This window comes from Globicephala melas, chromosome 10, assembly GCF_963455315.2.
Source record: "Globicephala melas chromosome 10, mGloMel1.2, whole genome shotgun sequence".
Lineage (NCBI taxonomy): Eukaryota > Metazoa > Chordata > Mammalia > Artiodactyla > Delphinidae > Globicephala > Globicephala melas.
In genome coordinates this window covers 19,103,963-19,130,039 of record NC_083323.1, presented here as the reverse complement: position 1 = coordinate 19,130,039, position 26,077 = coordinate 19,103,963, and the positions used below count along the sequence as shown (strand labels likewise).

Sequence of the window (26,077 nt, the reverse complement as noted above, 5' to 3'; positions counted from 1 at the left end):
ACCTTCTGAGCCTTGGGCATGTCGGTGTGGCGCTGGGCACGGACAGAGCGGGCTGACTTGGCAGGCTTGAGAGGCGCGCAGTACATCTCCAGCCTCCTCAGATCACAGCTCCGGAAGCAGCATTCATCCACGATTCCTGTCTGAGGCGCCCTCCGACTGCTCGAGCCATACCCCGTGGGCTTGTCTGTTCCAATCAAACGCAGAGAGGCCTGGCTTTAGAGTGGGATAATATGCTATCTCCACAGTTCCACCCAGCCCCTGAAGACTCTCCTCTCCCCACACCTCATCAACCCACACTTTTGTGAGTCAACCTCTTCTTGAAGCTCCTCCAACAATTCCTGACCCCCTAGATCTTTCTGGACTCCAGTATGTCTCCTGGAGTTGGTGCCACACTCGGCAATACCTCACTCATCGTGCATTTATTTGTGTTAATTCTCCTCAAGTTCTTAGCCACCTGTAGTCAAGGATCTTGTCTATACCCAATCCTCACCTTTCCTTATATGTTGACTTAATTGGGAGGCTGCTAGGAATATTAATTAAAAGAGCATGTTTTATGTTTTCTTAATCTTGTTAGCAAATCTGCATGGTTTTTGTTTGCAGGATGGCTCAGATGTTTGCTCTTTGGCTTAACTGCTTCTGTTATAACATCAGACTGAGAATTAAAGGGGTTTTAAGTCTGGAAAGTTCTCCTCACTTAACTGATGCAGAAACCGAGACTTGGAAACCGAAACTCAGAGTTGGGAATGACTCACTCAGGGTCATTCATGCAGTGGTGGAGCCAGGATTCAAACTCGGGTCTACTCCTGGCAAAGCCCAAGTGCCTCATAGAGCCTGGGAGACCTGTTGTGTGACTCTGGACAAGTCATTTAAGTCATTCCTGGGCCTCAGTTTACCCATTTGTAAAGTGGGGTTAATAAGATTTTCCTTGTACTGATTGCTTGAGGATTATATGACATACTGTATGAAAAGTACTTAGCATATCACCTGACACCTAGCAGGTCCTAAATAAATGTTGGTTTGTTTCCTCAGAACATCGCTTTCCAGGATCATATAGGGTCTGTGAAGAGACAGGCTCTCTATTGACTGCATCCAGAAGCTTTGGAACTTGGAACTGATGACAATACCAATGTGATAGCGCCCTTCTCCTATCACCCTAGAGAGGCCAGAACCATCATTTCTGTTTTCTTATAGAATAACCACTAGACTGAGACAGAATGAACTAAATGTCTATTTTTCATTCTGATTGCCCAGAGGGAACACCAGGAATCAAATTTCTTTTGATATTTGCAAATCAATTAGGCCTCTTTACTTGGCAAGTAGGTTTTAGTTTGATTCTATTTTGTTTTGTTTTGATTTGGACACACTTTTCTTGGCTCTAGAAGTAAAAAGGAGGCAAAACAAGTTTACATGGAACTTAAAACGTACTTGAATTCTTTGTAAACTTTTTGTCATAGTAGAACTTTCGTTACACCAAATCTTGCTTATATACCCATATATAAAACAGACAAAAGTGAAACTGCTGTGGCTTGGGCAAGGGCAGGGGACTGGATCTTGGCTTTCTCTGTCTCCCTTACCTCCCTTGGGAGGTGGAGGGCCTGAGTCTTCTCCACTGATGTCCAAGCTTCATGGAAGAAAATTTGTGAACTATTGAGTCAGAAGGATCCAATTAATCAATGTGACATATGTTCAATTTAAATTCCTGACACAGAAGACAGCATTATATGTTAAATAAAAAGTCTTACGGTCACATAATAATGATACTGTACTTTAGGATGGAGTTTTGAAAGTCAAAATCTCCATGTATATTTTGAACTCTCTAGTTGGGGGAGATCAGACCCATGGTCATGGCCTGCTACCAAACTAGTTTGGCTGCCTTGCGGCTCGAGGGGCCAGCTGTTCATGGCATCCTCTAAGAATCCAAATGTTTTCCTGATGCTTGGCACAGGAACCTGGGGATGCTTCCTCCCTGTAAGGCAGGTTTATTGTCCTTCTTCGGGCAGCTAGGGGTAGAAACTTAGCAAGGGTTCAATTGTGGTCTCTTTGGGTGGGGTGTGCTGCTTTCGTTCAGGGCGAACCCTGTGGGTTCCTCATGGTTGAGGGATTTGGAAGGGACCGGGCAGCTGGTCTCAGTTGGAGCCTCAACGGTGCTTTCACTTGCCATTGGAGGATCAACCAGTGCAGAAGACTCTCTGCTTCTGCTCGCCAGCTGGGCCCTGGCAAGCCAGGACTTATCTGGTCCCTTGGGCAATGTAAACAATATTTTTTGGTTTTTTTTTGTTTTTATAATCTTTTCCTGGAACTATAAATTAGAATAAAGACACAAATAGGCTTACATGGCTCTTTGTAATCCACAAAGGACTTCTGCATACTTTTTGCTAAGTGGCTATTTCAAGAGGCTGAAGGGGTCAGCCAGTGGAGAGTGGCTGATACACTTTGGTTTTCTCTTGGGGTGGGGAGAGAGGGGAAGGTGACTCAGCCTACTTTGAGGTAAGTGTCCCTGTCATCCACCGCAGGTAATGATTGCTCTTTGCCAAAACGATGCATTTCTTGATGGGACATGATTGCGATTCATTTGTTGAATTTGGAATAGTAATTTGATGTTTGGAGGTAATGTGGCAGGAGTAGTTCCAGAAACCTTCACACTCGGCTAACTTAGAAACAACTAATTTCATCCTTATGGGTTGAAGATGGAGAGGGATAGGCTCTGTGATTCCGGGACCTATTTAGCACCTCTGTTTCAAGCATCTCTAAAGTTATCTTCCTTCTGAGACTCCATAGGTTCTGGAGCTTCTTGCTTGCCACTGGAGAAGGACACTAACCTTCATCTCAGAACAGCATCAAACATTGTATGTATACATATTCCCTTCTTGGTGACTGTCAACAGCCATGAAACTCACCACAGGACTATTTCCTCTTGAGAGATAGAAAGTAATCATCAGCACAGCAAACAATAATAGCACACACCAGGCATCTGCTTTGTCACCTCTTAGATGAGCTCAGAGTTTGCCATGGTTCAGTCTATAAAATAGCTGTGCTTTTTTTAGTCCATAGATCAATGACTTTAGGAACAGAGAAATTTAGGACTCTTCCATAATGCTCTAAAAAGAAAGTTTACCTTATGTCTATATCTGTTTTTTTTAATGTTGTCAAAATATTACAGACTTGGATTTTGTCAAAAATGTAACTACCGGTTATTTCTAGCCACCACAATCCTAGAAAGATGTTTTTCTTTGTCTATTCCTGATGTCTACAATGGACTAATTGTACTTCATTGAAAATATATGAACATAACAAGTATTTACCTTGCCTTTTAAAGTTTAATTGACCCTTTGAAGTGTCTTATAGACTTGACTTCTGGTTCTACATAAAGATATTTAACAACAAAAAAATCATTTCTCAACAATTGAGAGGCCAGAGTTGAAGGTCAAAGTTTTTCCCTTTATCTTCAAATGCCTCATATTTCTTATTTTTCAAGAACCAAAATAAAGATATTTCTTGCTATGGGCTAAAACTAGGAGCATGATGCAATGTGGTTTACCAGGAAAACAGTAAAATAATTTGCTACAGTATCAATTTTGAGAAAAATAGGGATTTTTAATGACCTCAGAATTGTAGCTATTGTCATTATGAGTAATTTTTAAATGAGATGGAGTGAACTGTTCCATCCTTGCCTTTAAAAACTCCTCATTAAGCACTAGGTAATTATGCTCCAGTGGGCAGAATCGGAGTTGGTAGGTGAAAAAGAAACAAATGTTGGACTAATATAAGCAAAAATTTCTAACAATTTAAACTTAAGAGTGTTAAAGATGGGACTGACTTCTTTTAAATGTAATGAACTTCCCATTGCTGGAAGCAGTTAAGTAAAGGCTATATGAACACCTGTCAGAGATCCTAAGAGCATATTCCTGTATTGAACACAGTGTCTGACTGCTATGGTCCTTTCTATTCCAAATAATCTGCAATAAGTAGAGAAATGAAGAAGAAAACTCACCTAGGCCAACCAAATATTCACTATGGTTGGAAACCACTTTTACACTGTCTTCAAGAAAGAAAACCAAATATTTTCTAACTTAGAAGGTTAAAATTTGTTTTCTGTTTATCACTTGAGTTCCCCAAGACGCTCAAAACATTTTTCTGTACTCAATTCTATGACAAAAGACAGGTGACTGGGATAGTCCTTTCTACAACTAGGTATAGTCCCAGAGTTCTGTCATACCAATTATGAAGTGTCCATATACTCACTCAACTGTTAGGGTGAACTGTTAGGCATGGGTATAATTTCACAGAATTTTCCTTGCTGACAAAGTCTTGACATTGGAAATTTATATGTTTGTGTATTTATTTTTCAGTAGGTTTGCTCCAGAGCATGCAAACCAAAGATTGCTTAGCAGACAAGTTGGCTACCACCTAACCTAGGCCTTGAGTCCTCTATGAGCAGACATAAAGTGTCATCACGGTATCTTGAAAGTTGTACGGCTGTATCTTGAAAGTTGGCCAACAGACAGAATTCCAATGATTAAACAGCTGGCTTCTATAATAATAGCACTTCCCTTTAAATAACGCATGGTCAGTGGAGTAATTCAATAATCTTCAGGGCAAACTTGCTAGTTATAAGGGTTTGGGGCAGACTTTTGGCATCATTAAAACCATGCCAATTAGCTGAGTCTCACATTTTGTCATGGATGCAAGCAACTTGCTTCCCTCCATCTCTGAAGGAAAAGGCATAATAATGAGATTTAACTGGGGTCATCACTTCTAGAGCAAAGAGCTCTGGTCATTCATCATTGGTAAATATGTACTACCTTTATTGGTGCCACATAAGCTTGTGTTTCTTTATAGATTTCTGGGGATACAGTGGGGACATTGTACTCAACTTTAATCTCCTTTGAAACTTCCCCTCTTGCTTATTGAGAAAGCTTCCCTTTAATTATTTTAACTCTATTGTTGGAAACAGGAGACATTGATTTGAAGAATCAGTATTTAAATAATAAAAAATGCAAAACATTTTCCAAATAGGGAAATATCCAGTTCTGAAGATATACACTTGTTACTCTTTGTGTTCCAAGGGCTAAAAGTTCTCTAGAAATTGCTAACGGGGGAGGTTCTAAAGTTGATCGTGTTTTGAAAGCAGGGAAAAAGAAGTAAGACAGTTCTAGTTGTATTTCCAGGGCTATTTCTAGAAAATACACAATTATGTGTCTGGTAGAAAACGCAAATGGATTATTAACTAATAAAAAACGAAGTTGCATTTAACTTTGATTAACTTAAGATTGATCACACAATCAAATACCATAGTTAATATCTGTAGAAGCCAGTTAGGTTTCCTACACCAGCTATCTGTCCATAACTTCCAGACCTGTTGACAATTTAGAATAACTCAGAATGGTTAGTTTCTTAGGCAGCAGTGCTCCATGGACCACCTTATCTAATAAAAATGCATTCAGTTGACGTAATTTTGCATGGGATACTAGTAGGAAAGTTGAGTAGAATGTGAGTAATCTTAAATTTGTGTCCATTTTAGTGAGAATCACTTCTCACTTTCCCTATTTATGGCTTTATGTGGAAAACTGGACTCCTATCATGAATTCCTAATATAAGGAAAATTGTGATAGGACCATTACCTAGACCCCAAATGTAATACATTGAATGGTTGATATTTCCTGAATTCATAGGATTTGCATTAACTTAAAGCCTTTTGATGAATCGATATTTTACCTTTAAAAATTTCTATGGAAATCAACTTGCATTAAAACAAATATTGAGATATATGTGTTCATGTGCTTAGTAAAGATATGGAAAGATGCCTTCACTACTGTAAGACCATCCACATCACTATGCATTTAGAATAACGAGAGTATGTACACACACATACTCGAACACATATCGGGGAATGAAGTGCTTGACTGTCAGTATCAAAACTATTGTCCAAACATTTTAAAAATAGGATTGTTTGTGAAGAACTTTTTCGAAAATATATACCTATTGCCTGCCTTATATGTTGCTAGTGGACTCTGCACATTTCTGCTTTTCTGCAGAAGATCTTTCCAAGTAGGACTGGCCTTTGGCATTTATAGAAGTGAACACAGAAAATGTCCTCTCTTCTATGAACGGCATGTCATAAACTTTTCTTGAAAACCTATCAAATTCAGTCATCAGTTTCACTTCAGCCTGTGTTAATTTTTAATTTCCAGTGTCTGCTGGTCCCACTACTTCTCAGTTGAACGAGGTCATCTTTTCTAGGAATCGCGGCTCTGTTTGACCTGCCGCCACCCCCATCACTCGGCAACTCTTTCTCAGCTTCTAAATCCCCATCACCCAAAGACCAAAGTCTTCCTGTTACCCAATCAAGTCAATGTTTGTGTATCTCTGGGCCTAAAAGGAATGAAGCAGTGCTCTGTGGGGCTGCCCCTTTCTTCAAATATGCCATTTTTTTTTTGGAAGCCCCGACTCAAGGGCAGGTGTGAAACTAGCGCTATTCGGTCTGCCTCTGTCCCAAAGGCCAGGGAGCTAAAGTGCAAGGCTTATGAGCAAGAAAACTAGAGATTCAGAGGAGAAACATTACCGTTTTAGGGCTCTTTGGAGAAATGGGCCGACAGAGTGGGAAGCAACGTGATGTATTACTTTAGCCTGATACAATGCCCTGGAGGGCGAGCGTCTTGCCAGGTCAGCACAATTTACTAGTTTAGGTTTGATTCCAGGCCTTGGAGGAGATAGATGTAGCCAACAAAATTATACTTTGGCAAGAGAAATGCTTTGCTGGACAGAAATGTTGTCCTGAGGGAATGGCTTGGTTTATCAACGTCTAAGGTAAAAGATAATCAAATGCCAGGAGGTCATTTTTATGTTTGAATTATTTCAGTTGAGCCTGCTATATAAGTTAGCTACCATTTTCCAGTTATACAGTTTCGATTAGTTAGAACATACTGCAGGGTTTGAGTATGATCTGCCTGTGACATCTGTCATACCAGTGAAGGAGGCAATGTGTGGAGTGGCTAAAAGCACACGTTTTGGAGTCAGACAGGTCTGGATTCTGCCACTTATTCACTATTCACCTTGGGCAAGGCACCAACTCTTCTAAGACTCAGATCCTGTTATGTAAAATGGACATAAGAGCATCTCCCAAGACTGTTGTGAAGGTTAAGTGAGAATGCATATAAAGTGTTTTGCACAATGTCTGGTATGCAATAAACTCTACATAAACGTTAGCTCTTATAATTGTTATGGAGTTAGCTGGCCAGCAAGGCTAGCTGGGCAGGTCTCCTCCTTTTCTTCTCTTCCTCTTAAAAATGCATCCTTTCCAAAGTTTGGTTGAAAAGATGGCCTTTCTAGATAAAGGAGGACTGTTCTCTATGAAAATAATGAATATGTGTTCCTTTGAAAGAATATCCAAACTTTATGTTGTATAGACTGTCCTAAATATTTTTAATCTGGAATAGGAACTCTATGAGAACAGATCCTCCAATTAAGTCACACAAGTGATATGGGCTTATCTTGAACTCTTGTTACCTTTGATTTCTCCCAAATAATCCACTGGCTAAAATAATTGGCTTTTCAGCATTAGTATCTATTCACTTATTTCAAAACAATGCTGCAAGGCATGGGAGGGATGTGGGCAAAATACATGGTCAGGGTGGTTCCCCAATCACTTTCCACAGCATACGTATTTCTCTCCTCTTTCTTTTCGCTTCTTCCTCTATATCTGCTTGTCTCCTGTTATTGACAGCCATTGACATTCTTTTTGTTCACTGATGCACTTTAGGGCACAAGCTCATATTATGCAGAGTTCATGGTAGGCTAAGAATTAGAGTTTAGTTCCTTCTCTGGAATGACTGAAATCGAAGGCTCCCTTTCCTGCCAACCATGCTTTGGAAATAAACAGCCACCAAGTATACAATGTCACCAGGCCCACTAATCACTACTCCATCTTGGACCCACGCCTGAATGAGATGAAGACAGACAAAACAAGAGAGAATAAGAAGGGATGTTGAGGAATCGCACATATGGACCTGAGTTATCTCATTTTTTTGAGAAAGGCTGTGACGGAAATTGTAAGATGAGTCCGGCTCCAATGTGGAGATTGTAGCCATGCCACCAGCATTATCTCCTATACTTACACTGTTACTGTCAGTTTACTCTTTCAGATGTGGGAAGAGAGGCCTTGTAGGCAAAGCATAAGGCATTCATGAATAGGGGGTAACGCCCCTCTTTCTGGTGCCACAGAAAGATGAATCAGCCAAAGGGGTATTAAAACACATTCTCTTTATTTTTAGTTTCACTCTAAAGTCTATCATTTCTCTTTTCTTTGCAACTTGGCACCTGCCCTGCGTTCTCAGGGGCCCTGCTCCCCGTCAGTCTCCTCACTCAGGCCTCTGTGTTTTGCTCAGGGTGCATCTGGAGGTTTTCCCAGGGGTGGGTGTGACACGGTCAGGATCCAGGTGAAGGGGTGACAGCTGCCAGGGCCGTCTGGCATGTCTGAAGGGAGAGTGTCGGGAGGTGTAGGCCCCATAAGGAGAGGCATCCGGGCCTGCATCAGGGAGTGAGGCGTTGGAGGGCAGCCTCCACAGCAGCAGAGACAGCCCTTGGCATTAGTGCAGAGAAGCAACAGCCAGAGTCAGCGACAGGTTGAACACAGGAGAGGAGGGAGGGAGGGAGGAGGGGGTTAGAGCGCTACATGGTATAAATAACTGCAGAGTGTGCACGTCAGTGCCAGTTGGGTTGTGTGTGAGGTACCTTTCATGCTGGTGTGTCAACAGCGTTGTTCCTGAATTGAAAGGTCCTGGGGAGTGTTTCTATAGCACCTAGCACAGTGCCATATGCAGAGAGGAAGTAAAAAAGAAGGCAATATGGTATACTGAAAACAACATTGGATTCCAGCCCAGATCCTTTGTGCAAACTCACAAGTCACCCAAACTCTCTGAGATTCAGTTTTCTCACATAGACAAAGTACTGGATAACATCAAGCACTCCTTCTAACAACGCGACTCTAAGCATTATCTAAATGGCTAGGGGACCCACTTTCTAATCAACAATGCATATAGGGCACATCAGTGTTTTTCCCCAATAATAAGGAAAAATACAGTGAAGAGAAGTTTGATGAGAGAGCCAGGTCTTTCCTCTTTGTCAGATTTAATTTTATATGAAAACAAGATTGATACATCAGATTGAATTTAAGAAAAGCAGGGATCAGCATTGGGTTTGATGGAGGAAAATAGGGAAAATGACCAGTATGGAGGTGGGTTTGAGTACAGGCAGGGGACAAGACCATTCGTGAGGACTGCAGAAGCCAGATCAAGGCAGGATACAGGTGTGAATTAGGAGGATAAGAAAGATAAGAGAGTCATTTGCTGGAGCTGTTGAAATACTAGAAAGAATCAACTTCATTTTGCAAACAGATCCTAAAGGCTTTGAGGAATGAGGAAGTGGCCTCATTTGTGTGGGCACCCGGAAGTGAGAATGAGGATGAGAAGGGTCTTTCTAGAAACTCCTGGGCATGGTCTTTTTTTTTTTTTTTTTTTTTTAACGTTTTTATTGGATGCCCCATACATCTCTGAAGCTCTGTTCATTTCTTCTCCATCCTTCTTTGTGTTATTTGGATTGCATAATCACTATCAATTTATCTTTAAGTTTGCCGATTCCCTCTTCTTCCAGTTCAAATTTACTATTGAGCCCCTCTGGTGACTTTTTTTTTTTAACATCTTTATTGGAGTATAATTACTTTACAATGATGTGTTAGTTTCTGCTTTAAAGCAAAGTGAATCGGCTATACATATACATATATCCCCATATCTCCTCCTTCTTGCATCTCCCTCCCACCTTCCCTATCCCACCCCTCTAGGTGGTCACAAAGCACCGAGCTGGTCTCCCTGTGCTATGCAGCTGCTTCCCACTAGCTATCTGTTTTACATTTGGTAGTATATATAAGTCCATGCCACTCTCTCACTTCATCCCAGCTTACCCTTCCCCCTCCCCATGTCCTCAAGTCCATTCTCTACGTCTGCGTCTTTATTCCTGTCCTGCCCCTAGATTCATCAGAACCTTTTTTTTTTTCTTAGATTCCATATATATGTGTTAGCATACGGTATTTGTTTTTCTATTTCCGACTTACTTCACTCTGTATGACAGACTCTAGGTCCATCCACCTCGCTAAAAATAACTCAGTTTCATTTCTTTTTACAGCTGAGTAATATTCCATTGTATATATGTGCCACATCTTTATCCATTCATCTTTCGATGGACACTTAGGTTGTTTCCATCTCCTGGCTATTGTAAATAGTGCTGCAATGAACATTGTGGTACATGACTCTTTTTGAATTATGGTTTTCTCAGGGTGTATGCCCAGTAGTGGGATTGCTGGGTCATGTGGTAGTTCTATTTTTAGTTTTGTAAGGAACCTCCATACTGTTCTCCATAGTGGCTGTATCAATTTACATTCCCACCAACAGTGTATGAGGGTTCCCTTTTCTCCACACCCTCTCCAGCATTTATTGTTTGTAAATTTTTTGATGATGGCCATTCTGGGGGCATGGTCTTTTAACATTACTCTTTGCAAAGCCACATCTTCAAAAGATAAGTGACCAGTCCCAGGAGGGTTGTTAACATTGTTGACCAGAATGCTGAATTTCCTAGTATTCAATGTGGGCAACATTTTATTTCACTAGCTTCCTAAGTGTCGGTCAATGGTATCTGAATCCTCTGTGTGATAGTCAGCTTCTTCCTGGGGGACTGGTACATAGTTTCCCCAGAAAATTCCATCTACAATTACATGTTACCCATCTCTGATAATGTGAATGGGCTTCCAGACAGGTCATCATCTCTACCATTGGGAACCAACATCTGCCCAGAGGACAAAATTAGAAGACCATTATATACATGTTTTTTTCAAATGCTACACCTTTTTTTGGTAAGATAAACTAATGTTAAGGTTATGAAAATTTTTAAATCTGTACAAGGAGTTCTCAAGCAAGTGGTAGTATGGTTCCTCAAAATATTAAGCCGACTGAGGCTAAATGGTTCATTTAGACAGAGATTATATTGTCTCAGGAACTTTCAGCTAAAATCTGGACTTGTCTAACCATCCTTTATCTCTTTTTTCTCTATAGAATTTTGCTACATAATTTTCTCCCTTAATATTTTCTCCCTTAATATTTAATTGCTTAAACATGACCAAGAGACTTTAGGGCTTTCCTCAAATTATTAAATTTTAGAATTTCATAAAGCTTTGGACCTGAGAGCAAATTCAAGGTCAGCTAAGAAGTCTCTTAGTAATCTGGAAAAATCACCGAGCCTGTTAGTTTTAGCCACCCCCAAATATTATTTTTCTGAATTGAGCAAGTGAAGTATGAATAAGGAGAGAGAGGTGTGGCTGGGTTGCAGCTCGTCTCCAAGCTAAATCCTGTTCTCATCTTTATTTCATCTGGGACTGATATCATGTCTACATCTCCAAACCTCATTAAATGCTTTTAGCAAATATTATTATCAATCAAGAAAAATCTCTGATTCCTTTATTTATTTTACTAAAGGAAAATATTTTCAGCTTGTGATGTTGGCTGGAGAAATCAAACTCTTCTTTATTTTTATTTTTTGTCACATACTCAAACACACTGTGAATGACCACATTGCTCTGCTCTGGGACCCCACTCTGAGGCAATGGTTTCTTGGCCTTTTAGCCAGTCACTCACTTCTGTGAATTTTCTTTCTGAGAACTGGAGACAGTTGCCCCAGAAGTCGTTTTCCAATTTATCACGAAACCTGTCCGTGGTTGCAGAATTAGTTGACCTCATTAGAAGCAAGCAACGTGAGGCCTGATGTGTCCTATAGCTGCGGAGGCTCCTTCGTGCAGGGACACTGGGCCAGGATAACTGCTTGTGGGATATTTTATTTCCCTCAACACTTACCTTCTGTTTGCTCTCTTTGGCTCAGATCTGGGTTTGGGAAGCCTGCATGACGGCACTGCTGATGTTAATACTTAGGCATAATTAGCTCTGTCCTAACTCTAGTAGGAAGTCAGGGCCCAGGTTCAGGGGCTAAATGCTCTCTTCTGATGCAGTTGTTGAACAGGGAAGCCTCCATTCTCTCTTTCCAGCCTTCCAGCAAGTACCTGCTTCCTTGTAACCCCACACCTAGCCTGTCACACCTGCGAGAAAGGAGAATATAAAATCCATTGATCTCTTAATGGGTATGGTCTCCATAATCCCCACTATGTCAATTAGATGCATATTTATATGAAAACTGCATGTATAAACCTTTAGGTTGATGAGAGGAAATGACTGTCAAGGTCTTGCAGCAGCTTCTGTATAATAGGGATAGGAGGAGAAGTGAAGCTTTTTAACCCGTAGTAAGGGTTCTGATAAGAGAATGTGGAGAGAGCTACAAACATTCTCATTTCTGAGCTGTCAGTTCAAGTCACTGACAATGACTTTTACAAAGAAGAGTGACAGGGAGAAGGGGGCTGTTGGTTTAGAAATATTTTAATCTACGTCTAACGACTTGCTAATTTATTTATTTTTCTCCTCAAGCAACTTCTTGTCCTCTTCCTCCTCCTTTGCTTCCGGTTCAGGACGGTACTCTGGTAAAGGTACTCGCGACATCGTAGTCTTTCCGTATCTTCTCATCGAACCAGTGCTCCCACGGTCCACCGAGATCTGCCCTCAGCAGGCATTTCCTGCAGTCAGACTATGACCCGTCATAAATTCCTTGCATTCTTCAGAACATCTGGGCCTTCTTTGGCCACATCTTTTTTCCTGGTACTCAACAGGCCACAAATCACCCTGGACTTCCCCTTCCAGGCTGTTGATGTCTTAACACTCTCCTTTCAAACCAGATTCTTCTCTCATCCTTGGCTGTGGCTCTTGGCTCTCCAACCTTCTCATCTCCCCTGTCCGGGTTAGTCATCTGTGGCATCACCAACTGGGGCTCTTTCTCCGAGCCTTCTATCTGGCCTGAAATGATGCATTTCTTCAAGTGTCAGAGTTACTATGCAGACTGTACTACCTGGTTTGATGCTTAGTTAAGCTCCCTTACGTTGATTTAAACACAGTAGTGCAGACGACACCTTCATGCCTCAAGAACGTTTGAGAAGACTCAAACCTAGAGGATATTGATTAGCTAGTGAGAAAGAAGGAACTATAATAAGACCTAAAGGTGTAATCAAATGAGGTTTGAAGCTTTTCCATTAAACGCAAGTTTCTCTGGAGATTGAAAAGGGGCATTTCATTCTCCAGTTCATTTTATGTTTAAACTAATTTCTTTGACATTTAGAACAAATACGTGCCTTTGCAGTAATGTATTACCGATAGCTTCCCTTTGTTGAGTGCTTTCTATTAAGCTAGTATGGTAAATGTTACTTTTCATGTCATCTCATTTACAGCAACTGCATGGAGTAGGCATTATTACTATACCCATTTTACATACGAGGAAACTGAAGTTTAGCAAGGTTAAGTAACTTGACCCAAATCATATAGCTAGTAGGTTGCCAAGAGAGTTCACTTCAACTGGGGACACCTTGAAAGTGGGAGAATTCTCAGGTGAGGAAAAATTCTGAAGTTGATACCACTACTGGGATTCTTAAAGTCACATAATGCTAAAATCCATGAAGGCTATGGGGGAGGTTACCTAAGTCAGCCAGACAACCCCAGGTTTTGAGCACGTGCAGTAGACACAGTTGTAGCCTAGGTATTCCAGAGACTGCCAAAAGGAATGTCATGCATGGCTTTTGCCCTCGAGAGAAAAGTCTGGGCAGTCCTGCAGCTTAAGGCATGGCTGGTGTTGGATGTTCACATCTCACCCAGTACACTGTGATTCTTTCCACTTTCAAAAGGGGCAGTCAGCTCTGTAGTGCAGCCAGACCATCTCGTTTCCAATCCCTTTGAATTGCACAAAATTATGACAACTTCAGCAGAAATTGAAAAATGAAATTTTACCCATAATCTCGCTACCCCAACACATTATAATATCATCATTTTTCTATATTTTTTTCTAGTTCTCACCCAGATGCATCATCATTTTGACACAGGTACAGTCACAGCCTGAATTTCAGGTAGTATTTTTGTGTTTTTTCACTTAACATTATATTGGGAGCATTTTCCATATTGCTCCATAATCTTTATAATTATAATTTTAAAGCTGAAGAATCTTTTATTGAGTAGATTTGCCACCATTTATTTTTTAAACTATTTTCCTGTTACTAGACGCTTAGTCTAGTTCCAGCTTTATCATTATTTTAACTAATGCACCAATAAGTGTCTTTGTGCACATTAACTTTCTACTTCTAGATCATTTGTAAGAATAAATTCCCAGGAATGGAATTACTGAGTCAAATAATATTATCAGACAATCCTATTTTGGTGAAAGTCTACAATTTTTCATAAGGACCAAAGCAGAGAATTATATCTAGATTTTCTCCCAGGATTAGAAAAGCGAGAGCCAAGGTAGAGCACAAACAGGAATCTTACCTGCATCCCATGAATTAGAGAAAAGAACCAATTTCTGTTTTCAATTACTAGTGCAGTTTCCTCTGAAGGAAACATGGGATGTAACCAAGAATTGGGCTTGGTGTCCAAAAGTTTACTAAGTAGAAGAAAAACCAGGAAAAATGAAATTGATGACAAGAGACCCTAGTTCTCAATTTTCAAAATCACCAAGTACCTACAAGTTTTCTTCTCCAGGGTGGGGAGAGGGGATCCCCAGGAGCATAGCTGCCAACAGCATCACACCTCCTGTAGGGAGATGGGGAGTTTGTGTTCTAAATAGCAGAGGCTCTGCTTTCGTGCTCCTTCTGGACTCAGGACCTCCCTGGAATACCTGCCTCTTGCCCAGCCTGGGGTCTCTCAGCCTTCTTTCAGGGAGTAATATCCCTGACAACCTACCTCCCCATCTAACCCCAAATTTGGCCACATCTGCCCCTCTTTGACCACGTTATTCCTTCCCTGCTTATAATCATTCAATCACAAATGTTCATTGAGCACCTACTATATTCTAGATACTGCTCTCAGTACTGAGGACGAGGTGTGAACAAAACAGACAAAAATCGGATAACAGGTCACCATGCCCTCCATGCCCCTGGTTCCTATGACAACCTTATAGGAAACCATAGTGTGGCGATGCTGAAATCAACGTTTCAATGACTATTGCCCAGAGCGATTGGAGTCTTGAGTCCAGCAAGGGAGTTTCTTCCTTCAGGCTCCTGTGAGAATTCTTGTCTGAGGATTTCATTCCCACTAGCCTCTCTGAAGGTGCAAAATGATTATTTTGTGCATCACAAACTAACACTTAATCTATATATTAGGCTTTTTTTTTTTTTCTGTTTTATGAGGACCAGTCCATTTCCCCACCTTGATTTGAAGCATTTTAAGGGTGGAAATGGTGTCTCATATTTCTGTGTCTAGAAGCACAGCACTGGGCACTTATCAGGCAGTTTATAAATGATCACTGATTAGTGGATTGATGTCAAGTGCACCAACAGTACACAGAGAGGCACAGTATGAAGAAAGTTTTACATTGGAAAGAAGAAACCCCAAATCAGGGTCCATGTCTGTGTCTCTGTTTCCTTTCTTGTTAAAGCTGAACGATGCTAGCAGTGGTTACCTAACAGTTCCCTCTGTGGGGTTGTGGTGAGTTAAGGCACATAGAGAGATTGGGACAGTGAGTGACATAGAACAAGCATTCATGAAATGTCACCTCATATCACCGTCCTCAGCATCACCATTAATGAATTAATTGTGAGGCTGTACAGCGAACTAGTGAAAACAAAGGCTCCGGAGCCAATTTGCCTGAGTTCAGACGCTGGCTCCATTTCTAATTTTGTGCCTGTGGGTAAGTTGCTTAACCTCTCGGGTCTCATCCAAAAGTGGGGGTGTGAATAGTATCCACCTCACAGGGTACTTGTGACAACAGCACGAGTGAATACTTAGTTCCAAGATTTCAGCAAAGAGTCAGTGAATGGCCACTATGTACTTGGACTCAGGGTTCAGAATACAGATGAGGACAGAAGACATGCAGTCCCTTCCCCAGCCAGGAGACTGCAGTTCACAATGCATGTTGGTGTTATTGATCCATAGAGCTAACTCCAGAGCTCACTGCAGACAGCACCTGGCCATTTCCTCATCACTTTCACACACATTCTGTCCTTCAGCCATTTCGACAACCCTGCGAGACAGATGGAATTACCCTCATTTTATAGATGAGAAAACTGAGAGCTTAAGTGACTCACAAATCTGGAAGTTCCTTTGATTTCAAATGGTAAAACTTCTCCACCCACATACCTGCCTCCTAACCCCCATGGAAAGACAAACTTCAGGTTCACAAACCTGTGGGAGCTCCTGAGGCAGCCGGGGCCCAAGGTGACTCACACGTCATGCAGTGGGTGGTTACACAATGATAAGCATCAGTGCTTCTCAAACCTGAGCCTGTATCAGTGCTACCCAGAGGGCTGGTTAAAACATCATTGGGTCCCGCCCTCAGTTTCTGTATTAGTAAGTCTGAGATGGTGCCTGATAATTTGCAATTCCAAGTTCTCAGATGATGCCCATGTCTCTGGCCTCTGTGTGATATAGACATCCAACATTTGGATATAATATATGGCTAAGTGGTGGAGTACTGGCCAGGAGGAAAGGGCCAGTGAGGACAGGCATCCTGGGAAGGACCCCTTACACTTGAAAAACTCCAGAAAGACTTCCTATCTCTTTTGATAATTGCCTAATAAAGGTAACTGTATGTCAGTCTAGTAGCAGAACCAGTTTTATTGCAAAAAGGAAAAAAAAATCATAATCCTCCAAAGTAAGAAACTACACTGAAACGAAAAACACATGTTGACCTTTTTTCCTTCCCTGCCTTTTTTATTTGCACAGTCTGTGTCGTTCTGACTTGCAGCTAGCACCTGAATACAAGAAGCCAGGTCACAGGGAGGGAAATTAGAGCCTTAATAAATTCCCCGGCCAAATGGAAAACTAGAAACACAGGGATGTCCTCTGATATTGAAAGCTGCCTTTTCTAAGTGCCAGGTTCAATTTATTTTTAGGCTTTCAAAATTGTCAGGTGGGTATTCAAGCCAATCTGCTCAGTTGTAAAACTTAGTTCTAGAAGACCGACTTCCCAAGGACCCAAATCTATCTTTTCTATGCCCTCACCCTTTATAACCTCCCAGGCTAATGCAGAGAAGCCAAACAGGTGGGGTGGGTTTTGGGCAAACCCTCAGGACCACATCATCAAAACACCTTTTCACAGAGCATTCAAAACTCGTGGCAAAGGAGAGTGAGAGGGAAATATGCCACTGAGGATCGCTTATAGAACCAGGTGGTTATATAAACTAGAGGACATTCAATTTTGCAAACAGGAAAATCATGATTTGTTATTTGTCAGTCAGGCTACACATAAGCATCAAAGTTTCTTGAGCAAGTGTCGGGATCAATCCTGCTGAGGAAACAGGGTTAATTAATCCAACTGCTCCCATGCAGAAGTGGCAGGAAGAGGGCAAACGCTGTTCTATTTCTTTGCCGAGCCCTTCTCATGAGAATGTCTGTGAGGCTCCCATAGCTTTAAATCAAATGGTGCCCCGCAGGCAGGAAATCCATATTGGGAGCAGGGGGAGGAAAGCAGGGGCCACTGCTGGCTTGGCAATTATAACCGTCCTCCAGGTCCCCGTTTCCATTTCCCTTTAAAGAAGAAGTTGGATTTTTAATGATTCCCTTTCTAGTCACTTCCTTCCCGTTGCCTCACTAGGTCATTTCAGTGCACGCCTTCTTCACAGATCTATTTCTGGAAAACATCAGAGGGAAAATGACCTCATTCACTAATTGGGAAGCCAATTGGGTATCCCCAGGGTTGGCTGGTACTTCTGTGTTGAGGGGTCTCCCCACCCTCCCTGGCTGTTACTTATTAGCATCCTTTGTGTACTGAGCACTTCACCGAGGCTGAAGGAGCTTGAGAAGATGTAAAACACTTGGTCTGGTCCCAAGAAACCCATAAGTTAATAAAAAACACGGACCAAGAGATCAACATAACCTGAGGGCAGAAACTTAGTAGAACTTTAGCACTGAACAGGTCCTTAGAAATCCTGTAGCCCATAGATGAGTTTTGATAAGAAGCCTGTGAATCCTCTGTGTGGTGTGTAATTATGTGTGTTTGTGGATCAGACACTCAAAAGATTCCCAAAATGTTCCACGATCTGAGGAAAGCAGAGAAGTCCAGGCCCAGGCTTGCAGAGAAGCCAGTTTTGTTCCTATCTTACATTTCACAAACATCCAGCTGGCCTGTACATCATATCCCAAATGCCACATCCAATGTCAAAAGACACCAAAGGATCCAAGATACCTCCTCAGCCCAGTGTTCACCAAAGAGTGTTTCTCAAGAGGTTCCATGCAAAAAACTTAGGAAACAGCTGTACATGTTATCCCATTTTAGAGAGTCTAAAATTTCACCGGCCTATTCAAGTTTGTAAGAAGTTCTGTAGTGAAGAAATCTATCTGATGGTACTGAAGTCCAGTCTCCCCAGATTTAATGGGCCACTGGACTCCTGTTACCCAGGAATGTCTATTAACTTCCTAAGGAACTAAGGCAACCGTATCCTGAAATTCCTTCCGTTTATCACTTCTTTTGATTAAAGTACATGAAAGAGTCCTTTGGAAATGTCCATAATTTACTAAGGAACAGTGCATTGTCAGCCGTCAACATCTCAGTAAAAGTGAAGTCTAGGTCTGGGAGAATAGACTATAAAGAAGGTTGGTTTGCTAAAGGCGATTGGTTCAGAATAGAATAGACCCCTGCTAAGCTGTAAGGTCTTCAGAGACCCCTCGTTGGGGAGCTTTCTCCACATCTAAGATAGCCACTGCCCTGATATCTATCATTCCATTGTTTCTTTGAAAACATTTATCAAGATAGACTCGGTTCCGCTTATTTATTGGCTGACTTGTACCTTGTCTCCCTCCTCCCCACCCCATTGGAACGTGAGATCCATGAGATCCTGTTCACTGCTCTAGCCCCAACACCAACCGCAGGTCTGCAAAGAGTAAGAGCTTAATGAATACCTTTTGTGGTCTACATCGTATGGACGTGCTACTTAATGGATAGAGAAATTGTGATTTGTTCACTGTTGTATCCCCAGTGCCTGTCATTAGTGCTCAGAAAGATGCCTGTTGAATAAATGAATGGAGAGGGGTGGTCTGCATTGTTTTTCATGCTCAAACCATGCTTGTGGGTATTGGGAGAAATGAGTGGTATTCAGACTCTTATAGGATTGATATAAATTGAGATTCCTTTCTCAGGGACTGAGGTAATAGACTGGAAGGTTTTTCAGATTGCACCAAGGCAGGAAAAGATCTTCAAGCATTAGGAGGTAGGATTAGAATTGAAAGTGACCTTTAACAGTTTAGAAGGGGGTGGTCATTAAAAACAGGAAGATGTTTAAAATGGACAGAAATGGGCTCCAACTGGCAGAGACAAGTATTATAGCAAGATAGCTGTGGGCCCTAAGTGAGTGAGAAAGGGCTACAACAAAATTGTAATATGATGCGGCCGTATGTCGAGAATTATGAAATGAAAGCCTGGAGAGTAATCTTTCCACAAAACTTGGCATTGCTGAGGTTTTAATTAGACTGGGAACTCAGATTTCATCCTCCTATTTTAAGACTCATTTGGAGAAGCTGGAATGGATCCAGATAGGACTAAAAAAATGATGAACTGGGTGGAAAATAGAGTGAAGATTTAGCCCAGAAAAGAAAAGACGAAGAGGCGACTTAATCTTCGCCGCCAGGTATAATAAGTGTTATCATTACACAGAGTATTCATTCTCATCTCCACTGAGGACTACACGAGGGTAAACAGACTTGTGCTACATTGAAAGTGTTTCCACTTAAGCATCAGGAAGAATTTCTTGATTGTAAGGGGGAAACATGCTGACCCAGGGCACTGTGGGAAGCTGCCCTGGAGATCTTTAAATGTAGGATGACAACCATGTGCCTTGGAAGGCTTAGATAGAGGCAGGGGACTGGACCTAAGGACCTCTTGGCTTTCCTTCCATCTTTGATGCTGTGTTCAGAATCCCGGCTGCTAAGCACCCCATTCTCCACTAATCCTCCGTTCCCGTCACAAGACAGACCCCACACTGTCAAAATCCGAAAGGCTTCCCCTGGGAGGAGCTCGATTGTTCTCTCCTGAATAGGAAGGAAGCTGATAGTGTTGCTTCAGCTGCTTCCCTTCTCCAGCCCCCACAGAGAGAGGCCAGCTCTTGTCCTGATGGACCTCCCCAAATACTGGGATGGGCCTGCTCTCCATCTTGTGTGGGATTGGAAGATGTGCATCCACTTGGAGACAGTCGATACCTCCAAGAATCAAGGAACCTCAGAGCTGCAAGGCATTTCAGAGCTAATCCAGATCAATCCCTTGCTGCTTAAATGAGGAAACTGAGACCCTGAGAGATTCAATGACTGTCTTCAGGGCGTGCAGCCAGTTCTTTCTGCTTGGGACTAAAATCTACGCCTCTGGCTCCTCATTCCGCAGTGTCTCCTCGCTACCTGTGTCTGTACTTTAGTTGGAAGGAACGTCTCAAATGCAGATAGAATGTCTAAGACCATAGCTTCAGGAGCTAAACTGTAGGTGAAAAGATGTGCAAGGAAGAGCAGAAATTCCTCTGGCAGGTTCTGGGTACCTGGGAGCATCATGCAACCTAAGTATGTACAGGTCACCTGTACTCTCTAGTAGGTCAGTTTCCCCTGTGTCAGTGAGGCATTTGGACCAGGAACATTTTAAGGCTTATTACAACCGCAGTGTGTTATGATTCTGTGATTTTAAATTTTTGTTACAAAAATAATAGTGAATAGAAACTCAGTTGCTGGGCTAAAGGAATGAGATTATTTGGGGTGTAATTGGTTGCTGTGCAGTTTATTTGAGACTCCAAAATGGCAATTTTCTTTCCTTTCTTTTTGTTTTAAAATATAACTTCAAGTTTTAATGTCGGAGCTTGGGAGGGTGTTGTACTTCAGCGGTCATCTGTACGAAGAGACTTCCAAACCTATTGCTCTGGACTGCCCTCTCCCAGAGCTTTGGACCACCACCATTCATGAGCCATGGGGGTTATCTTCTGAATCCTCCATTATTATTCAGTGTCTCTAAAACCACAGTCAGTTAACTAAAGTCATTAGTTAATTAAACAATGCTATTAACTAAAGTCAACTAAAGTCAAATACTCTTCTGGTCTTGCCCATGTCTGCGCCATCATCTTCTTGCTTATCTAGACTCGAAATCTTACAATCGTCTTTGACTCCTTTCTCCTCCTCTTTCCCTTTATCCAGGCAGGCAGCGTTTTGTATCAAGTCTTCCTTTATCATAGCTGCCAGGTCTCCCTATTCCTGCCCGTTCCTGCTGCTCCTGCAAAATTCCAGGCACTCATGACTATTCTGCTTCCAGCATTTTCCTACCCTTATTTATCTCTCAGGTGAGCTAGAGCCAAGGAGGCAGGTGACAGAGGAGAGCAGTTTCAGGAGTCAAGAGTGACAAGTGGGTGTGGGAAATAGTTGGAAAACAGACTACGGAGTGAACTAACTTGGGAGAAGCATGGCACCCCAAATCTTCAGAGCTTTTGGAAAGTACATGGATTTCCCATGGAATGTGGAAAGGGGGTCACAAGACATTTTATATAGATATTGGATAAAACTGTGACCCAAGTGGGTTGGAAGACTTGGGGACATCTGGTTTACATATACACTTTATCATTTAATTCTTAAGACAATTCAATGAGATGGACACTATTATCCCTGTCTTACCATTAAAAATATTGAGCATTAGAAAGCTTAATTAATTTGTCTCAAGATCGCTCACCTATTAAGTGGGCAAGCCAGGATTCAGACTCAGGTCTGCCCAAGCACTAAATCATTCTACCACAGTAATTCTCAACTTGAGTAGAAACTCCCTGCCTAGACAGAAGCCAATGGGAAGAGCTGAGTGCATCTTAGAGCATCTTCAAAGAGGAAGTGAGTATGAAACAATAGAAAATAAAGCCCAGTATACCTCTTAATCGATTTACTTGATAGGGCATGGTAGACAGTGCCAAAAGAGATCTAGTTTTCTTTACCCTTTTCCAGAGTGACTTCTCACACTACTTTGCTTGGCCTGATAAATAAAGCGATGTGAAAATGAATGATCTTTGCATTCTGAAAAATTTACTCGCCCCTCCATTATTTTGGGCTTCCTTTTTTTTTTTTTGCGGTACGCAGGCCTCTCACTGTTGTGGCCTCTCCCGTTGCGGAGCACAGGCTCCGGACGCGCAGGCTCAGTGGCCATGGCTCACGGGCCCAGCCGCTCCGAGGCATGTGGGATCCTCCCGGACCGGGGCACGAACCCGTGTCCCCTGCATCGGCAGGTGGACTCTCAACCACTGCACCACCAGGGAAGCCCTGGGCTTCCTTTTCAAGTTCTGCTGATTCTAATTGTCATCTCTTAAGCTGCTGAGAAGTTTGTTAATTGCTTTTGTCTTTGTTTGACATCATCCAACAAAGACAGAAAGGAAGGGGCAACTGAGGATAAAGACATTCTTTTGGGCAGCCATTCATTTGCTCTAATGCAACTGGTTAGTGGAATAGCATATGAAATTGCTCAAGAAACATGGCTACTGGGAATTTTGTTAATGTTTTTATGCCCAAGTTTGTCTACAATCAGGAGCAGAGCCAGCCTCATATGTAGGCAGAATGATAAAAATAATAATAAATGTTAGCTGAGCATCTACTATGTGCCAGGCACTATGTTAGGCACTGCTGGTCATCTCACATCATCTTATAGGAACCAAAGAGGGAGGCACTATACCTGTTTTTGATAGCATCACACGGCTCATCAAGTAATGCTGCCAGGATTGGCATCTGGATGTGGCTGACACTAGATCAACCTTTGATTTTATAGTGCATAGGTGAGCACCTAAGTGATATGACTTACATTCTGGGATGGTCCTTCTGGCAGGGATTCCTACTCATTGTTCAATATCCATTTTCCCTCTTTCCGTAATAACAGAAACACTGATTTTCAGCTGACCATATTTCTCAGCCTCCCTTACAACTACGTGTGACCCTTTGCTGAAATTCTAGACAATGGAATACAAGTGCAAGCATAACATGACAGCTTCTAGGATCCTTCCTTAAAAGACAACCCGCATACTTCCTTTACTTTTTAAAAATCTTCTTGCTGACTGGAATGTTGTTCCTCGATGCTCCAGCAGCTATCTTGGGCCATACAGATGAGGGCCAAAATATAAGGATGATGAGGTAGAAAGCTAGAAGAAGCCTGGATCCCTGAGGACTCTGTGGAACAGAACTGATGTTCAGCAGCCCTGATCTATGTATCTTGGGATGTCTACATGAGAGAGAAATAAACTTCTATGTTATTTAAGCCAATGTAAACCTAGAACTCTGTTACTTGCAGACTCTCTTAATGACAACCACTTCTTGAATGAACAAAGTTCACTGACGTTCAGTGAATGGTTACTGGGGCCTTGAATGTCCCCATTATAGCTTTGTTCCATTGGATTAGGGTATACTTATACGGAGCTTCTGGGAAGGAAGTAACATAACACCCAGGGTGCATGAATGGAGCAGGACGAGGCATAAAGCAGGGAAACTTAAGGGGCCTATTATTTTGTGCAAGGCCTTGGTAGGTGCTACTGTGGGAGTTGAGGGGCTGCGATGGAAGGGGCAGAGCAGAGTTAGCGCCTTCCTCGCTCTTGACAATATGGAAGAGGCCCAATTTGTGTTTTGTCTACTTAACAGTTTAGTTCAGGGGCTGTTCTCTTCTAGGAAATTCACCCAGAGCCATGATTACACAGAGCAAAAGTTCAGGTTACATCAATATTGGATAAGCAGTGATGATGACACCATTGTATCAGCAATACTAGACTGAAACAGGAGAGTTATGTTCAGACAGTAAAACATTCTCCCAATACGGCCTCAACCTCACAGGGAAAAAGGGAGAGCACCCTCTGCAAGCAGTTGTTCATTGATGGATTCACTCATAAATTCATGCAACGAACATATTTACTGGCTACTGTGTGGCAGGCATACTTTCTATAGATCAAATATAAGGAAATTTAAATCTGTGGTGAAAAAATAATTTCTAATCTGAGTAGTCTTCTGCAGAGCAAAGCTGAAATTCAGTTTAAAAACAAATCACGTTAAAAAGCAAACAAAACTATTGATTACCTGCCATATTTAAGGCACTGTCCTAAGTGTTGTGGAGTATGTGAAAATGGTTGGGTAAGGCAAAGCTCTGGCCTTCAAGGAGTTTATGACCCAGCAGGGAGATGAGATAACCCATAAATAACCATAATATAAAGCAGAGTGAGGTCAAGTGCCTTAGCAGGTACAGATACAATGAAAGTTCAGGGAAGGAACCCTGCTGAGTTACCAAGGGGTGACCTCCACTCATGAAAGAGATGACTATCTCATGGGCTCGTATAATACCCCATTGCTATGGTCTTCTGCTTGCAGAATAGGGGAGGCAGTGGAGTTGTTCTACCACTGATGTCCTTATCGTTTGGGGGGATTTCAGCAGAGGCCTTCTGTCAGGACATTGAAGAAGGGATTGCCTTCTCAGCAGAGAGATTTTAGGAGTTTGAAGGTCTTTTCCAACCCTGTAAGTCCATGGTTCTTCTGCCTCCATTCTTAACAGAAACTCTCCCCTCTGGACTACCTAGGGTTTCTAAGACTTGTCATATTATATGTACTTGGCAGAGCAAAGCACAAACATGGGTAGGCACAGAGACCTCCAAGGGAACCTGCCTCATGGATTCTCCTTTTCATCTCTTCCAGCTGAGTAGCTAGAGAGGTGTCCAAAAGAAAATGTTCAACCACGTTGAATGTGAGGTCATGAGATGAAGACTTAAAAAGCATTTTGGTAAAATGATGGACTCTTCAGAACTGAGAAAATCCATCCAGAGTATAACTGTTTTACAGGCATGGATTTTCACATAGTAGATTCTTTAAAGAGGAAGCACTATTTTCCAGGAAGCACTATTCTCCTATCACTCTTTCTTTCCCTCACTAAATTTCATGCTTTCCTTGCCCAGTTCTCTCATTTGCTGCTCAAAGCTAAAGATCTCCTTGTTTTTACACAACTCTCATAGAAATTGCTCCATTACAAAGAGTAAGAGAGGAGCACAAAGAGCTAAGTGAACCATTTTGGCTGTGACAGGAACCTTATTTGCCTTTTGGCCCTGCTTTCTGACTTTCTTTGTGAAGTTTCCCTTGCTCTGATGGCCCCAGCAGCTTTCTGCCATGAACGGAAACACAGCCACCAGGCAATGCTCCATTTGGAGACAAATGGACTCCTGATAGCTCTAGGACTAAATTAGACCTGATAAAATACTGAGGTTTTTGGACTTCTCAATTTATTTTCACCCTTCATTTGAAGACCAAGGGTATGCACCATCTAATTTGGAGACTATGGCTATTACTCTGTGTTGGCAAATACAGATAAAGGACACATTTGCTTTCTTTTAAACTCATTTGGTGCCCTTAAATTCTCTTGCTATTTTAAATTTCATTTTCTCAAGATCTACATGCTGTTTGTCAATACTACATTCTTCTATCTGTGGATCTAATTTTGATTCATTCTTTCCAATGCGAATAAGACTCCAATAATAAATTGGGTAGATTTTCAGGAGAAGGGTCTTGGGTCATTTCTCCTAAACCCCTGTTAATTGCAGGATTTGGGATCTAGGGATACAAAATCACAGCGGTTTAGCCATAAGAGAGGCTTCAGATGATCTTGTTATAGAAAGTTAATCTGCTAACGTCAGAGGAAAGCAAGGAAAAGGATTTTGGAAAATCAGAGATGTTACTGGCAAGAAAATAAGCTAATGTCAAAATATATATTCTAATGCCATATCAAGTCACAGTTTCATATCTGGAGTTTGATCAATGGTTCCCCACACATAGTCTAGCTTGTATATTCCCAGAACACTTCCAGGTAGACCAGTTGGCTCCTAGATAGTGTATTGAGTTCATCAACGAAGTTGTGACTTCCTTATGGATTTGATCTTCAAGGATCAGAGGAACCATTGCTTTCCCTTCTACAGAGCACTTGTGTATTTCTCAAGCAAGTAATT

The 26,077-nt window shown here is 41.8% G+C and overlaps 1 protein-coding gene across 3 annotated transcripts in view; it reads right to left on the bottom strand.

The window, feature by feature from the left end:
• The window catches only part of IGF1 (insulin like growth factor 1), a 74,300-nt gene that overhangs the window by 19,972 nt on the left and 28,251 nt on the right, over window positions 1-26,077 (bottom strand). For all 3 annotated transcript variants that reach the window (XM_070046472.1, XM_030856238.3, XM_030856237.3), the window contains exon 3: window positions 3-184. In XM_070046472.1, coding sequence (XP_069902573.1) covers window positions 3-184 — 182 coding nt within the window. The remainder of the gene's footprint in view (window positions 1-2; window positions 185-26,077) is intronic.